The following is a 12,610-nucleotide window of genomic DNA, read 5'->3' as shown; positions in this document are numbered from 1 at the left end:
CCCAGTATGGAATGGGCTGCCTCCCCAAGGAGTCTTCTATCCCCTGGTGCCTCTCGACCAGTCCGATTAGTTCATCGGCATTCCAGGGATCACCATGGGCAACCCAAGTCTGTATTGGCCTCGGCAGGGAGCGTCATCATGGCGTCATCATCCAGACCTGGGGTTGGGGCACTCGTCCTGCCCTGGATGGTGGTTGCCTGAAGCTGCATCTGCTGCCCTTGCTCTTGCTGGCTCTGGTGTATCTGCTGCAATAACAGCCTGTTGTTCTCTTGCTGCTGTGACTGCGACTGGACCAAGTATTTTAGCAGGTCCTCCATTTTTTCCGGCAATGCTTGCTGGCTTGCTACAGACTTGACCCAGGACATGCAGTAACAGTCTCACGTCTCTGCTCGAAACGCTGCCCGCACGTCTAGCACCAATTGTAGGGGTTGTACTCGCTCAGGTGAAGCGCGTGACAATCAGGAGGCACATTCCTTTAAAAGTTCACAGGGTTTATAGCTTCACAAACCCACAACACAAAACAGAACAACAAATAGCCTTAATATTAGGCAAAAGAAAGTATAAGTGTCCAATACTTCAGGCTCAGTCCTGGAGCCTCAACACACACTGGAGGCTTCCACTTCCCCACATACAGGTCCTGTGTTAAGCAGTAGCCTACATTATATAGCTATAACCATACCCTGGAACCCATCACATAATTAGTCACGTGGTCTTGACATCACCGCAGGTCCTCAAACACATATAGAGGTATGGTGATGACCCTACCCAGGGGTGAGGTATATGGGTAGCCAGACCCTCCCATCTCTCACAGCTACCCATAACCCGGACCCAAGTGTACTAAACTTAGTGCTTAGTCCTTAGTGCTTATGCACATTAAAGAAAACACTCCGGGTTATATCACAGAGGCAAGCCATCTCTGTGACTCATACCTCCCGTCGATTATATGACCCTTAGCCATGCTACAGCACCCTTCACATGCCCATTCACAAAATTTTAAACACTGATGACACACGGATGACTTCCATGTTTCATCAACGTGACACATACCGGCACTTGGGAAGCAGCTGGCACAGTTCATGCTATTCCCAGGCGCCGGCTGCTGAAGGCTCTGAGGTCACCGCAGTTCATCGGGCCGCTCACAGTGAACTGCCAGTGGGAACACGACTTCAGTGACCTGTGGTAACCTCTATGACGTCACCGCTCGTCACTGAAGCTGCGCATGCAGCAGCTCATTGTATCCTGATTTTCATCGTGAACATAACATCGTGGCACCATTCATTTTGAAAATCAGATGTCGCAGAGATGGATTAAGGTTTTGGACAGTATGGATTACCGTATATACTCAAGTATAAGCCGAGATTTTCAGCCCACTTTTTGGGGCTGAAAGTAACCCTCTTGGCTTATACTCGAGTCATACGCAGGAGTCGGCAGGGGAGGGGGAGCTGTGTAATAACACTCACCTGCTCCTGGCGCGTTCCCTGCACGTCTTTTCCCCGGCACCGGCAGCTTCTTCCTGTAGTGAGCGGTCACATGGTATCGCTCTTTACAGTAATGAATATGCGGCTCCACCTCCCATAGAGGAACGCGGAGCAGGTGAATATAACAAGGGGCGGGGGCCTGAGAGGTATGTGATTTTTTTATTTTTTATTCGCAGCAACAGCATATGGGGCAAATATCTGTATGGGGCATCTTATGTGGCCATGTGCACCATTATATGGGGACAAATATCTGTATGGGGCATCTTATGTGGCCATGTGCACCATTATATGGGACAAATATCTGTATGGGGCCATGTGCAGCATTATATGGGGGCACATATCTGTATGGGGCATCTTATGTGGACATGTGCACCATTATATGGGGGCAAATATCTGTATGGGGCATCTTATGTGGCCATGTGCACCATTATATGGGGGCAAATATCTGTATGGGGCCATGTGCAGCATTATATGGGGCAAATGTCTGCATGGGGCATCTTATGTGGCCATGTGCACCATTATATGGGGGCAAATATCTGTATGGGGCATCTTATGTGGCCATGTGCAGCATCATATGGGACAAATATCTGTATGGAGCATCTTATGAGGCCATAATCAACATTTGTGCAGCATTATATGGGGCATATTTTAATATGGAGCATCTTATGGAGCCCATCATAAACTGTATGGAGCATTACATGGGGCTCCCGATTCAATATGGATATTCAAAAACACTTAAACTACTGATGTCTCAATTAATTTTACTTTTATTGGTATCTATTTCTATTTTTGAAATTTACCAGTAGCTGCTGCATTTTCCACCCTAGGCTTATACTCGAGTCATTAAGTTTTCCCAGTTTTTTGTGGCAAAATTAGGGGGGTCGGCTTATACTCGGGTCGGCTTATACTCGAGTATATACGGTATATTAATTTTGGCCAGGTAAAGGATATTTTTTTTATTTTGCTTGTTTTTTTTACAGGGTACATGGGCATCGGAGGATTATCTTCACGTCTGACAGGTGAAAGATATGGTTGTTTATTATTTTCATTTTTTTTACAGGGCACATGGGCTTCAATGGATTAGGAGTTAAGATGAATATAACTTTGTTGTTTATTTTTAAATAAATGTGTAAAACAGTTTTTTTTATTTAAAATAAAGAATTTTATTCTTGCAGAGTGTTTGTTTCCAAATTACCGTAACTATGGCGTTAGTTATAGGGGCATTTTATAGACACCTCTCCATTACTAACCCCTGGGATTGATGTCAGCTGACAATACAAAGCTGATATCAACCCCACAAATATTACCCCACTTGCCACCACGACAAGCCAAGTGGGAAGAGTAAGGCTAAGAGTCAGATTTGGTGCATCTGATGGATGCGCCATTTCTGGGGCTACTAAGGGCTGATTTTCGTAGCTTGGGAGGGGGACAAAATCTCTGGCCCCTTCTCAGGTTATTAATATCAACCCACAGCTGTCTGTTTAGCCTTTGCTAGTTTGAATTTATAGGGGGACTCTACGTCATTTCTGGGGTCCCCCATAAATTTATTAGTAAAGGCTAAGCAAACACCTGTGAGCTGTTAATAATAGCCTGGGAACTTTTTCAGAGATTGTCCCTTTTTCCACATTATTAATATCAGCCCCAGCCATGGACTTTCCCTCTGTTAGTTATGAAAGTTACGCAGGAGCAACCTTGATTTTTTTTTAATTTAATTCTTAATTTTACACAGGAGGTACACAGCTGGTGCTGAAGACAACTCCCATCATTGTCGCCTGGTTGTGCTAATCACAGGGACTCCAAGCTTAAATGATGAGAGCTGCTTTCAGCATCAGGCGCCTGGGATTAGCACGAACTGTACCGCAGATGTGACACACGGACAGCAAACGTACACACGAATGCCACATACAGATGGCACTGTCACGGGAGTACTGGGTAGACTAAGGCTGGTTACCCGGGCCGCTGCGATATCCCTCAGGCTAGGGAAACCCTGTCTGTCCCTTTCCCAGAAGTTACACTAAAGGTGTGCATGTCTGGGCCGCCAGGCCTGACCCTGTCTCCTGTTTCAGCCCTAAGCTGAAACCACCACCCGCCACCCAGTGAAGAGACCACACACCAATCCCCACAGAAAGCACAGACAGGGAAAACAGAAAAACGCACCTCGCCGCAGACACACAGGAATACACTATAATGTGCACAGGGCAAAACAAATACATATATAGGAAGGAGGAATATGACAAAGGATAATACACCACCAGATACGATATTTCTTCTCCTAGACCACCACTCCAGACCGAGATTAACCCCGAGCAAGCTGGAAAAAATCTAGCCGACGCCACTGAGCGTGTAGTGGACGTAAGAGGAATTACTGCTGTCTGTCGGATGCCCTAGTGTGAACAGCGTCCGACATGACAGTACCCCGCCTTCTACGAGGGACCCCAGGGCCCTCACGACTTATAGGACCCGGCTTGTCCGGATGGCGGCGGTGAAACATACTAACCAGCCGGTCCGCATGTATGTCCGAGGCTGGTAACCAGGACCTCTCTTCCAGACCATAACCACGCCAATGTACCAGGTACTCTAATGTGCGGCGCACTACTTGAGAGTCAACCACCTTGGAGACTTCAAACTCCAAATTGCTATCCACCAAGACTGGAGGTGGCATAGGCGCCGTGTCCACAGAACCCACCACCTTTTTTAATAAAGATCTGTGGAACACGTTGTGTATTTTATATACCGTAGGGAGCGCCAAACGGTAGGCTACCGGGATAATGATGGCGGCAACCCTAAATGGACCAATAAACCTTGGACCCAATTTCAAGGATGGAATCTTGAGTTTTATGTTTTTTGTGGACAACACACCCAGTCACCCACACTCAGGTCCGGACCTGTCACATGTTTACTGTCAGCCACTCGTTTGTACCTTGCACCTATGCTTAGCAAGCTCTGTGTCACTCTCCTCCACACGGATGCCAGTTGTGCTCCTAACTGGTCCTCCTCCAGGACGCCAGTAGAACCCCCCTGACGCAGAGTACAAAACTGAGGATGGAGCCCGTAAACACAAAAGAACGGGGACTCCCCAGACGATTCCTGATGGTGATTATTTATAGCAAACTCAGCCAAAGGAAGGAACGTCGACCACTCCTCCTGATTGTCAGAAACAAAACAGCGTAAGTACTGCTCCAAATTCTGGTTCATACGCTCGGTTTGACCATTTAACTGAGGATGAAACGCAGAAGAATGCGACAACTTGATCCCCAGCCGTGAGCAAATAGCTTTCCAAAATTTTGCCACAAACTGAGTACCCCTATCAGACACGATGTCAGACAGGACCCCATGAAGTCTGACCACCTCCTGCACAAATACCTGAGAAGAGTCTTAGCGTTGGGCAACGAAGGCAAAGACACAAAGTGCGACATCTTTGAGAACCGATCAACAACCACCAGAATGACCGTGTTCCCAGCAGAGGAGGGCAAATCTGTGATAAAATCCATGGAAATCTCCGTCCATGGCCTACTGGGTACCCCGAGAGGATGTAGTGTGCCAGCAGGATGAGAGCGGGACATCTTAGCCCTAGACCACGTGGTACATGCTGATACGTATGAGACCACGTCCTGTCGGATTTTGGGCCACCAAAACCGACGCGACACCAACTCCAAGGTACCCCTAACCCCTGGATGGCCAGCCAGGACAGCATCATGATGCTCTACCAACACCTTTAGGCGAAGATGGAGTGGTACAAATGATTTATTAATGGGAAGCTCTGGTGGTACCTCCTCCTGAGCCTCGGCAATCTCAGCCTCAACTTCGGTCGTGAGAGCCGAGACCACTACACCCTTTTGGAGGATGGGTATCGGATCTTCCCGAGGTTCTCCCCCCGGAAAACACCTGGACAAAGCATCCGCCTTAGTGTTCTTAGACCCAGGTCGGTACATAACAAAAAAGTTGAACCGCGTGAAAAACAATGCCCAGCGAGCCTGCCTGGGGGACAGACGCTTGGCTGACTCCAAATACAGCAGATTTTTATGGACGGTGATCACTGTAACCTGATGGACCGACCCCTCCAAGAAGTGTCACCATTCCTCAAAAGCCAACTTGATAGCCAACAACTCCCTGTTGCCAATATCGTAATTACGTTCGGCGGGCGACAACTTCTTAGTAAAGTAGGCACATGGACGCAACTCGCCCAAGGATGAGCCTTGTGACAGCACCGCCCCCACTCCAACCTCAGATGCATCAACTTCCACAGTAAATGGTTTTGATACGTCCGGTTGCACCACAATGGGGGCCGAAGCAAAACTGTTCTTCAGAAATTCAAATGCGCGCACAGCAGCCTGAGGCCAGGTGGAGAAATTGGTACCCTTTTTCGTCATGTCAGTAAGCGGTTTAGCAATGGTAGAAAAATCTTTGATAAACTTTCTATAATAGTTGGAAAACCCAAGGAACCGCTGGAGTGCTTTTAGGTTATCAGGCCGTTCCCAATGCAGCACCGCTTGCACCTTAGCGGCGTCTATTTTAAACCCTGAAGCAGACACAATATAACCCAAGAAAGGCAACTCCTGAACCGAAAATACACATTTCTCAAGTTTAGCATAGAGCTTATTTTCCCTGAGTAGCTGTAACACCAGCCTCACATGCTCTAAATGAGTATCACGATCGCATGAATAAATGAGAATGTCATCTAGGTACACAATAACAAATTTTCCCAGAACATGCGAGAATACATCATTTATGAAATGTTGAAAAACTGCAGGCGTGTTTGTCAACCCAAATGGCATCACCAAATTTTCAAAATGACCCTCAGGAGTATTAAAAGCCGTCTTCCACTCATCACCTTGACGGACTCTTATGAGGTTGTACGCCCCCCTGAGGTCAAGCTTGGAAAACAACTTAGCACCAGCCACCTGGTTGAACAAATCAGGTATCAGTGGCATAAGGTATGGATCACGAACCGTAATCTGGTTTAACTCCCTGAAATCCAGACACGGGCGTAGTCCGCCATCTTTCTTTTTAATGAAGAAGAACCCAGCTACCACCGGCGAGGACGAAGGCCTGATGTTCCCTTTGCTCAGACTCTCAGCAATGTAGTCTTTTAACGCTTGCCTCTCAGGACCAGAGATGTTGAACATCCTAGCTTTCGGCAATTTGGCCCCTGGTTTAAACCTAATAGTACAGTCATAGGGGCGATGTGGTGGCAATTCTGAGCAACCCTTCTCTGAGAACACATCCTCAAAATCCATAAGTGACTCAGGAATGCTTGGAGTCACAGCAGACACACATGTGGCCAGGCAATTCTCCTGGCAAAATCCGCTCCACTGAATTATGTCCTGAGTTTTCCAGTCAATAACTGGGTTGTGCATAGATAACCATGGAAAACCCAGAACTATTTGTGCAGGAAGATTACTGAGCACCCTACATGTAACCTGCTCAGAATGTAGGACCCTAATGTGGAGTTTCACCTCAGCCACAAACTCAGTAATCTCCTCCTGTGGGAGAGGGGTAGCATTGATGGTGACCACCTGGATAGGATGAGGCAATTTTTCGACCGTGAACCCGGCCGTGAGAGCAAATTCCTCATCAATGAGATTAGTGGCCAAACCACTATCCACAAAAATAGTGATTGGCAGCTCTCTGCCAGCGACCATAACTCTGGCAGGAAGCATACATTGAGAGACCACCATGGAGGATATGCATAAGCTCAGATTGGCCTTCTCCACACCCTCTGAGCTTAGTAGTTTTCCGCCGTTGCGCTTTTCTTAGAAAACAGAGGACAAGCATTTACATAATGCCCCTTTTTACCACAGCAAAAACAGGCTCCCTGCTTCCTGAGCGAGGGGGCTTGCTGACGTGACACCCCTGCGATTTGCATAGGCTCCGTGGGCTCACCTGCAGCAACTTCACGTGCACTTACGACCTCCCCTATAGGCGGCGTCTCTAGCGCCCCCTGACGCAAACGGCGATCAATGCGGACAACAAGACTCATGGCAGACTCTAGAGAAGCAGGAGTCTCATACATCAGAAGGGCTTGATTAACCCTTCTCGAAATCCCATGAACAAACTGACTCCGCAGCGCCGGGTCATTCCATTGTGTGTCCACCGCCCAGCGACGAAATTCAGAACAGTAATCCTCCGCCAATCGCTCCCCCTGGTGGAGAGCGCGTATTTTAGATTCTGCTAGAGCCAATCTGTCAGGATCATCATAGATGAGTCCAAGAGCAGAAAAAAAATTCTCCACTGAGTTAAATGCAGCTGAATCAGAAGGTAATGAAAACGCCCATGCTTGGGGATCTCCGTTCAGTAACGACAAAACCAAGCCCACACGCTGAACCTCATTACCTGAGGAAAGCGGGCGCATACGAAAATATAATTTGCAAGCTTCACGGAAAACAACAAATTTACTGTGTTCCCCAGCAAACCTCTCAGGTAAAGGGATTTTTGGCTCTGCAACTCTACCTGCAGTTTCCACTTGCACATTAGACACCACAAGACCCTGTTGCTGAACTGCCCCCTTCAATTCTGTGACCTGTAAGGACAGCGCCTCCAACTGGCGGGTTATGGAAGTCATGGGATCCATGACATAAAAAACCCCACCTTTTTTTTTTTTTTTTTTGGGCCGATTATAATGTCACAGGAGTACTGGGTAGACTAAGGCTGGTTACCCGGGCCCCTGCGATATCCCTCAGGCTAGGGAAACCCTGTCTGTCCCTTTCCCAGAAGTTACACTAAAGGTGTGCATGTCTGGGCCGCCAGGCCTGACCCTGTCTCCTGTTTCAGCCCTAAGCTGAAACCACCACCCGCCACCCAGTGAAGAGACCACACACCAATCCCCACAGAAAGCACAGACAGGGAAAACAGAAAAACGCACCTCGCCGCAGACACACAGGAATACACTATAATGTGCACAGGGCAAAACAAATACATATATAGGAAGGAGGAATATGACAAAGGATAATACACCACCAGATACGATATTTCTTCTCCTAGACCACCACTCCAGACCGAGATCACCAGGCACAAGACACAAGCTATAATCGGCGACGCCCAAAGTCCAGCACAACTATTTAAAGGCCGTGGGCGTGACCCAGCCTCCAACCAAATTACCAGCTAGATTAACCCTGAGCAAGCTGGATAAAGTCTAGCCAATGTCACTGAGCGTGTAGTGGACGTAAGAGGAATTACTGCTGTGTGTCGGACGCCCTAGTGTGAACAGCGTCCAACATGACAGGCACATGGACACAGACAACAAATTTCACCAGTACTGTTTTTTCCTGTACAAGAATCACCAAGAAATTATACATACAGTTAATTATAATAGCCCTCCCTCTTTAGGGGTTAGGTTTCACAAGTAACATAATAACAAGGCAGGAAAAAAAGAGCAAATTTCTCACGTTTACATTCAGTACATAACAACATTAGTTATGTATATGAACATATGAATTTTTTCCACCACTGAACTTCAAATAGGGAGGGCTCTTCATTTACCTGTATGTATCACAATGGATCTGAACTTCTAAGATGTTTCTTAATTGGAGGAACAGAACAATTTATTTTTGAAAAATTGACTAATGTACCGTATACACGCCTTCTGCTTACTTTTTCTGTACTTGTTATTTTGTAAGTGGTTTATTTTATGATTATAAATACGGTACTATAATTATGACAATGCTAATAAACACATTATAAGTGCTCTTGGGAAAAAGGTGAAAGATATAACTCTTTTAACATTCAAACATCACACTTCATTTTCAGCAATTACTTAATTTCAGATTTTACAGTAGCTTCTTCGTAACTGAGTCAATGAACTGTAACTGAAAGAATATCAGAGAAACTGACTCCTTTGTGTGCTCTGCTGTCCTGAGTATCTCTGTATTTCCAGTGAAAATCAGGTACTAGAACAATGAGTTCTGTCTTTTGGCTCTGCCTTTTGATCTTCCCTCCAATCTAATTTTTATTAAATAAAAATAATTACAGAATGGATGACAAAGGAGGGATCCCCACAAATAGGATCAGTGAAGACAGATACACTAGACATAATAAACATGGGCATTATTAAGTATCACTGGCAAGCCATTATTATTAGGAGGCATCTGTCAACACCCCCCCCCCCCCGGGACGTATATGACCTATTCATATGGGCATACAGGTAATAGAAATGTTACACTAGTCCTACCTGTATGCCTCATATTAATATTCTTGTTGTGGAGAAATGTTATATTCTTTCTTTATGATAATGATTTCTTTCAGACTGGGGTGTGTGAGGTGTCTGTAAGAAATCACTGCTTCCTGTCCTCATTGCAATACTACCCCCCACCTATGCATGTCAGTTATGGCCCAGGAATCCTGCGCCTGCACCCTTAACTCCCTCAGAAATACATACCTTATCCTCCATTCTATGGACACTGCATTCAGGGATCTTCTGCAGGCGAGTCACTGTGACCTCCGGTGTGCACGCTAAGAAAGTGCTATCCTCACTTTCTTCCTGAACAGTCATCGCTAGGAACTATGTGTACATAATGATGACTATGCAAGGAGGAAGTGGGGAGAGCACCTTATTGGCACGCCCACCAGAGGTCACTGGAGTGGAAGTTGCCTGTGCAGAAGATCCCTGAATGCAGTGCCCACAGAAGGGAGGATGAGTTACGTATTTCTGAGGGAGTGCAGGGCGCAGGTGCAGGATTCCAGGGCCATAACTGATGCTGATGGGAGGGTCTAGTATTACACTGAAGACAGGAGGCAGGGATTTCTTCCAGGCACCGTATGCCCCGGAGCCTGTAAGAAATAATTAACATAAAGACAGAATATAACATATCTCAGCAACAAAACCGCTAATATGAGGTATACAGGTAGGACTAGTGTAACATTTCTATTACCTGTATGCCCATATTAATAGGTCATATATGTCCCGAGGGTGACAGATTCCCTTTAACCATGACTGCTTACAAGAACAGGAAAGGAGTACATCACATTTATTAGTAAAGAAGCGAGCAACATACTGGAAACAACGGCCAAAGTCAGAAAACTCCATCCAAGTTTGCTTTGTGACTTTATTTATTTCCAACAGTTCTTTCTCAATGACATTGGGTGCTTGACCGAACCCATCTGTTGTGTGATCATCACCAGCCATAGCATCATTGGAGCCATCTAAGACAAAGACATTATTAAACACTTGTTTCCAAATATTCACAATCTGATGACGGATAACATTTAGGTCATGATCACATTCGTTGAGTTTTTTTCCTCAGTATGTGTAAGCCAAAACCAGGAGTGGAACAATCAGAGGAAAAGTATAATGGAAACACGTCACCCACTTCTGTATTTATCATCCACTCTTGGTGTTGATTTACAAATACTAAGTTAAATTACTAACCGAATACTGATCCTGTGAATGTTGCCTTTTACCTCAGTATTTGTTCGGTATTTTACCTCAGTATTTGTAAGCCAAAACCAGGAGTGGGCCATAAATATCAAAATGGTGACGTGTTTCTATTATACTTTTCCTCTATTTCTCACCCACTCCTGATTTTGGCTTGCAAATACTGATGTAAAATACTGACCAAATACTGAATGTGTGACCATGGCCAAACACTGACCAAATACTGAATGTGTGCCCATGGCCAAACACTGACCAAATACTGAATGTGTCCTTACTTATGAGGGTATGATACATCATTCTCAGACAGATTCTTCAGCAAATGTGCCAGCATTTGCTGCATTTTTTTAGCAAATTAAGAGCAGTTTTTTTACAGTACCAGAAAAAGCTATGAGAGGTCATATTTTTCTTGACTGAATTGGAAAACTTCTACATTTTTTTAAAAATCTGCAGCATGTCAATTCTTTCAATGTTTTTGCAGTGTTTTTTCACTCCTGGAAAGCAATGACTAAGTGCAAAAACGCAGCAAAAATGCTGCTATCAGGTACAGCAGGATGTGAAACCCATTTATTTTTTAGATTTCCCTAGGTATATACCATACTGTGTTAGTATCGTCACTTTTGTATCTTATTTTTTTTTATTGTAATGTAATTTTCACTTAATTTTTGTAAGCTTTCCTTTTGTTTCTTCACACTACAAGCATGATTTAATTACATTTGTGATAATTAAATTAATGACATGAGTTAAAAGTAAAAAAAAAAAAACCACCTAATACCTAATAAACATAAAAAAAACTTTGGCCCCCAAATAATTTGATCAAATTGCCCTTTTGTGTAAAAATATTAAAAAATGTTCATATACATCCAGCTTTGGTGGCCTAACACCTTGTATTGTTTATGCTTGTATGGTGGAAGCAAAGATGAACTTTAGGATTCTGGTTAATGCAGCAAAAAGTCAGCAAGGAATGCGGCAAAAAATGTGCAGGTTTTTTTTACTGCCAAGGGATCAGGCTTTGTCTGGAAATAAAAAAAAGCAGCAAAACTGCAACATGTGAACATATTTATCAGATAAGTGCACACAAAGTATAATGTAAGTTGTAGATTGTGAGCCCTCGTGGGCAGGGTCCTCTCTCCTCCTGTACCAGTTGTGACCTGTGTTGTTTAAGATTATTGTACTTGTTTTTATTATGTATACCCCTCCTCACATGTAAAGCGCCATGGAATAAATGGAGCTATAATAATAAATAATAATAATAATAATAATGTAACCTCATTGATAAAGACTCAACAAAAATCCCAACCAATAGACTTAGAGGGATACAGAGGCATAAATATGCGTATCATAAAATACAATATTTTATTAGGAATAAGTTAAAGGGAACCTGTCACCCCCCTCAGGCGTTTGTAACTAAAAGAGCCACCTTCTGCAGCACTAATGCTACATTCTGACAAGGTGGCTCTTTTAGTTATGCTCAATGCACACGCTGAGATAAACGCTTATAAAATGCGCCCCTCATACCGTGAAATCGTCCCGGGGTGGGTCTTTCCCCCCTAATCAGACGCAGCACAGCTGTCACTCCGGGCGCTGCCTCCTCTTCATTCATTAGCGTCCCCGGCAACTGCGCTGTAAGTTCGAAGGGTAGCGCAACTGCGCATGCCTGGAAAAAAATACTTACAGCGCAGGCGCCAGGGATGCTAATGAAGCAAGAGGAGGCGGCACGCACAGGCCCGGAGTGACGGCTGTGCTGCGTCTGATAAGGGGGAAA

General features: G+C 45.1%; 1 protein-coding gene across 2 annotated transcripts in view; it reads right to left on the bottom strand.

The window, feature by feature from the left end:
• Window positions 1-12,610, bottom strand: part of ADGB (androglobin) — a 509,594-nt gene that overhangs the window by 272,893 nt on the left and 224,091 nt on the right. For both annotated transcript variants that reach the window (XM_077283074.1, XM_077283075.1), the window contains exon 15: window positions 10,469-10,616. In XM_077283074.1, coding sequence (XP_077139189.1) covers window positions 10,469-10,616 — 148 coding nt within the window. The remainder of the gene's footprint in view (window positions 1-10,468; window positions 10,617-12,610) is intronic.

Source organism: Ranitomeya variabilis, chromosome 2 (assembly GCF_051348905.1).
Source record: "Ranitomeya variabilis isolate aRanVar5 chromosome 2, aRanVar5.hap1, whole genome shotgun sequence".
NCBI classification, from domain to species: Eukaryota; Metazoa; Chordata; class Amphibia; order Anura; family Dendrobatidae; genus Ranitomeya; species Ranitomeya variabilis.
The sequence above is the reverse complement of the archived record's forward strand: the minus strand, read 5'-3'. Positions and strand labels throughout refer to the sequence as shown.